The sequence below is a fragment of the Mastomys coucha genome, unplaced genomic scaffold, assembly GCF_008632895.1.
Source record: "Mastomys coucha isolate ucsf_1 unplaced genomic scaffold, UCSF_Mcou_1 pScaffold13, whole genome shotgun sequence".
NCBI lineage: Eukaryota > Metazoa > Chordata > Mammalia > Rodentia > Muridae > Mastomys > Mastomys coucha.
In genome coordinates this window covers 3,350,236-3,355,997 of record NW_022196895.1, presented here as the reverse complement: position 1 = coordinate 3,355,997, position 5,762 = coordinate 3,350,236, and the positions used below count along the sequence as shown (strand labels likewise).

At 40.3% G+C, this 5,762-nt stretch overlaps 1 protein-coding gene across 1 annotated transcript in view; it reads right to left on the bottom strand.

Moving 5' to 3' along the window:
* Ankrd26 (ankyrin repeat domain 26) overlaps positions 1 to 5,762 on the bottom strand; it is a 32,197-nt gene that overhangs the window by 20,324 nt on the left and 6,111 nt on the right. Inside the window, exon 2 of the mRNA XM_031366261.1 lies at positions 1,388 to 1,547. Within this exon, the coding sequence (XP_031222121.1) occupies positions 1,388 to 1,492 (105 nt within the window). The 5' untranslated portion in view covers positions 1,493 to 1,547. The remainder of the gene's footprint in view (positions 1 to 1,387; positions 1,548 to 5,762) is intronic.

Here is a 5,762-nt window from a genome sequence, read left to right as displayed (position 1 = left end):
CTGATGCCATTTTTAAGAAATACATTCAGATCCTGCACTTCCATGTGTCGTCTCTGCCATCATTTCTTTGCCTATGCCTTGTTGACCTGACTAGGACCCCCGTTTCTCCCACAGATTGAGGGAGGCCTAGATTGGCCAGCCCACGGTATGTGAGTCTCTGTGTGTGTCTCTCTCTGTGTGTCTCTGTGTGTATATCTGTGTCTGCCTGTGTGTCTGTGTGTGTGTGTCTGTGTCTACCTGTATGTCTGTATATGTCTGTGTGTGTATCTGTGTGTTTGTGTGTATGTGTTTATTTTTGTATGTGTCTGTGTGTGTCTGTGTGTGTCTGTCTGTCTTTGTGTGTGTGTGTCTCTGTGTATGTGTTTGTGTGTGTCTGTGTGTGTCTGTGTGTCTGTGTCTGTGTGTTGAGACAGGATGCCATTAGTTAGCCAGGAAATCACCATGTATACCAGGCTGGCTTTGAATTTGAACCTATCTTCTTCTGACTCTGTGCTGGAATTACAGATATGAGCCACCATGCCTGACCACATGAGAGATGCTGCACAGCAACATAAAGAAATGAAAAATCCCCAAAGTATTATGCTAACTAAATGGAGCAAGTTAAAGGGATAAATATTGTATAACTATTTGCATGGAAATAAAACTCACAGGATGTAGATTGGTGACTTGCAAAGAACAAAGCAGGTTGAGGAACTATTAAGAGGTCTTTGGGGTCTAAACATGTAATCAAGAACACAACCAACAAGACCAAAACCTTGTTGAAAGTACACACATATCTCATATATATTATTCAATTATCTCACATATATTATTCAGACTCTAATTGCTTGAATGTTAGGGTGATTCATCAAAAACAAAAGAAGTCCTTTAATGCAGGCAGAGATAGTACTGGGAATTAACATCTCATTACAAAACATTTAACTAACCTCACTGTGATTTCAGAGCCTACACTGTAGCAGACCAGTGCTGAAACTAACCTTTATCCTAGAGGTTGCCCTTGGTTCACCTTCATGCCATCGTTCAGAAATATGTGCTGAGCACCCACTGTACACCAAGATTTACAACAAACAAAAGTCAAAAACTTAGTCATAAATGTCATCAGTTACTTTTAGCATGAGATGGCATTTTGTTTTAAATCTACATAAAAGTCACACATCACAGAATGATCTGGGTCCATCATGAACCACAAGCCTGCTGGACATAGTGCTGTGGGGTTTGTGTGAGCCCAGGACTGTGATGTTCCATAAGTAAAATTGCCAAACACAATTCTCAGGTTGAATCCCTGTCTCTAAGCAAAACACAACTATGTGTCAAACCAAGGGAGTGCTACATGTTTTATTGATCAAATAAAGTCAGAAATATTAGATTTTACCAAAGGTTAATTCACCTCATTCCAAGTTTTTGCCTCAGTTTCTATCCATGGACAGATTCTAGTGTGTGTCACATCAAGCTTCTGAGGGTATTTCTGTCTTTCAGTTCTCAAGCTTTCCATGTTTCTAGAAGGCAACTGCTCATTTACCGTAGTCTTCTCCTCTTGTGAGGCAAATCTGCAATTAAAGGTGCTTTTATTGAAATTATCTGATCATTCTTATGTTAATTACTATCCAGTAAAATGTTGTTCTTCGTTTCCAACTTTGAACTTTTCCGAAGTACTTACACTCAAATGATCACAATATAAGCATTTTGACAAAATACCTCTTCTCTCTTATTCTACTTAATATTATGGCTTTCCCAGGAAAGTGGCAACTTGAAAGTTCTTTTCTAAATGTTTCTTCAATTGGACCAGATAATTTAAAATTAAATAATTTTGAAAAAGTTATTATTAGCTAATCATTGTGTTGCATTTAATCCCACTCTGGAGACAGAGGCAGGCAGGTCTCTGTTAGTTCAAGGCCAGCCTGGTCTACATAATGAGTTCTAGGATAGCCAAGAATATCTAAAAAAATCTTGTCTCAAAAAAAGTTGCTGTTTATAGGTTTACAGACTAGTATATAAAACTATAAACTAGTTTATAAATTCTATCCTCACAAAAGGTGGTCCTGTTGACCACCCTGAGATATCTTTCAAATTCCATGTATTTATATATTACTAACTTTAAGGCCACCAAGTCTTCTGTTACCACACAATATTTTTATCATTTAAAATTCTATTATTATTTATTTTTATTTTTCTCCATTTATTTATATGTATATATGTATACATTTTTTAACTTTACATCACTTTGAGGTAGAGTTTCACACATTGTTTTAGGCAGGATTTCAATCTTTAGCTCTTACTGACTTTAACTTGTGATGATGATTCTGCCTTTGTTTCTCAAGTGCTGAGAATACAGTGCCATCTTTCATACTTAGATACTATCACATTTTCAACTCCTTTTTTTTTATAACATTTTCAACTTATCTTGTGGATTATTATATATTTTATGAATATTTTTGTAAACTTCAAGACCCAGCTAGAATACTCCTGGACGTATACCCAAAAGATGCTCCACCATCCCACAAGCACACTTCACATGTTCATAGCAGCTTTATCTGTAATGACCAGAAACTGGAAACAACCTCAACTAAAGAATGAATAAACAAAATGTGGTTCATTTATACAATGGAATACTACTTAGCTATTTAAAACAAGGACATCATAAAATTTACAGGCAAATGGGTGGAACTAGAAAATATCATCCTGAGTGAGGTAACCCAGATCCAAAAGGACATGCATATGTACTCACTTATAAGTAAATATTAGCCATAAAGTACAGCATACCCAAGCTTCCCTCTACAGACCCGCAAAAGCTAAATAACAAGGAAGGCCAACTCTCACTCTGAAGGGGAAATAAAATAGTCATCAGAGGTGGATGGAGAGAACTGGGTGGGAGAGAGGATGGGAAGGGGACATGAGGGATCAGATGTGAGGAGAGCTGGGGACAGAGGGGTGGGAGAGTGAATTGAAATTGGCAGCTGGCAGTGGAAGGGCATCCCTAGGATGTGCCAAAAACATGGCATCAGGGAGGCTCCAGGGAGTTTTTGAGAGTGACTGTAGCCCAGCCTCCTAGCAGTGGTGGATGTAGATTCTGAAGTGCCCACCTCCTGTAGCCAGACAGGACTCCCAGTGGAAGGATAAGGACACAACCCACCCATAAAACCTTTGACCCAAAATTTGTCCTGTCTACAAGAAGTTCAGGGACAAAGATGGGACAGAGACTAAGAAATGGCCAACCAATGACCAGCACAACTTGAGACCCAAGGCAAGAACATATCCCTGGAACCATTAATAATACTCTGTTATGCTTGCAGACAGGAGTCCAGCAAACTGTTGTCAGAGAGGCTCCACCAAGCAGAGACCCACAGTCAAGAATTAAACAGAGTTCAAGGAGTCTTGTGGAAGAGTTGGGTGAAGGATTGAGGGTCCTAGAGGGGATAGGAACTCCACAGGAAGACGAACAGAGTTAACTAACCTGGATGCTTGGGGGTTCTCAAACACTGAACCACCAACCAAAGAGCATTCATGGGCTGGACCTAGGGCTCCTGTACATATGTAGCAGATGTGCAGTCTGGTCTTCATGCGAGTCCCCTAATAACAGAAGCAGGGGTGATGGGGGTGCCGGGTGTTTCCTGACAGTTCCCTGCCTGTAGATCTTGTTCCTGTAACTGGACAGCATTGTCTGGCCTCTACGGTAGGAGGTGTGCCCAGTCTTGCAGTGACTTGATGTCCCTGGGTAGGTTGATATCAAGGGAAGCCTCCCCATTCTCAGAGAAGAGGAGGAAGTGTGATGGAGGGGGGAGGTTGCGAGGGGACTCAGGCTGCAATGGGGATGTAAAGTGAAGAAATAAATGGGAATTTATTTATTTATTTATTTATTTGATTAAGTTTTTTGAGACAGGATCTCACTATGTTGCCTTGATTGACCTGTAACTCAGTATGTACACTAGGCTTGCCTTGAACTTATAGAGATCCACCAACCTCTCTGCCTCATGAGTTCTGGGATAAAAGACATGTGCCAACAAACCTAAATCAAACACATTCTTTAAGTTCCTTAAATATTTCGTTTTTTGCTGAAGATATCATTTAAAGTAAATAAAAATCTAGAAACTTATAAAATGGTATTCCCTCTATCACAACACAATAAAAACTATACAAACTACATCCAGAATTATGCTAATGAGGAAGTTGAGCCCATTTTCTCTCAATCTGGGACTAGACAAATGTGTACATTTACTTATTTAATCTACTTATTTTTTAGATATTTTCTTTATTTACATGTCATACGATATCCCCTTTCCCAGTTTCCCTTCCAAAAAAAAGTAAAATAAAATAAAAATAAACAAAAACAAAAACAAGCTCCTGTTCCCTCTCCCCTCCCCCTGTTCACTAACCTCTTACTGGCCCTGGCATTCCCCTACACTGGGGCATAGAACCTTCACAGGGCCAAGGGCCTCTCCTCCCATTGATGACTGACTTGACCATCCTCTACTACATATGCTGCTGGAGCCATTAGTCCCACCATGTGCACTCCTTGGTTGGTGGTTTAGTCCCTAGGAGCTCTGAGGGTACTAGTTAGTTCATATTGTTGTTCATTCTAAGGGACTGCAAACCCTTCAGCTCCTTGGGTCCTTTCTCTAGCTCCTTCATAGGGAACCCTGTACTCAATCCAATGGATGGATGTGAGCCTCCACTTCTGTATTAGTCAGGTACTGTCAGAGCCTCTCAGGAGACAGCTATATCAGGCTCCTCTCAGCCAGCACTTGCTGGCATCCACAATAGTGTCTGGATTTGATGATTTAATATGGGAAGAATTCCCAGGTGGAGCAGTCTCTGGATTGTCCTTCCTTCAGTCTCTGCTCCATAATCTACTCTTATTAAATATAATCCTCAAGCTCTAGCTGGAGCAATGCAATGAGAGAAAACTACAATGAGTTAGAACTCAGAAAGGAAGAAAGTAAACTATCCTTGCTTCCAAACTATCTAATCCTATACTTAGAAAGCCCTAATTTCTAAAACACACTGAATCCAATAAATTTCTTCAGTAAAGTAGCAGACTATAAAATCAGTAACAGTTATACACACCAAAAACAAACTTACTAAGGAGGAAATCAGAAAAAAATATACCATTCACATTATCTCCCAAACAAGCTACAGTAAGGACTGTCCTGACAACACGTGGCCACTGGTGCAATAGAGGTGTGGTTAGCCTGGCCTAGCTGCCAAGAAGAGCACATGTCGTAGGTTTTCCAGGCTAGAGTCATGGCTCCGGGGCACTATGTGCCTTTCAGTTCTTGAAAAAACCAAGGCACTCCTTCAGGCAGTAAAGGGTTCAGGCTTCTCTGTGTGTTTCTGTATGTTCCCTTAGAAGTCAAAGAAGCGTGGAAGATTGGCAGGATAGTTGGTCTTAGACATTAATCTATATACCCAACATAGCTTTCAAATATCATTGTATCCTGGCAATTACAACTATATTGATTCTGGCACTCACCATTGTATGCTGCTTCTGATAAGGGTATAAAAATTCTGATTGCCCTCAATAAAACTATCACAGCCTCAGTCTTACCATAGTTACCCCAACCCAAACTGGGTTTAATTCATCTACTGGCCATATTAGGTAGCCTTGGCCCAGTAAGTAAGTGTGGATGCTTACAGAGGCACAAATATCATGGGAGTAGCCAACCTATTTCTGATTGAATTGAAAGACCATGCCACATGATGAAACCCATAAATCAGCACCATTATCAGGCCAAGAACTGTCTAGACAAGTCATAGCTTCTGGGGAG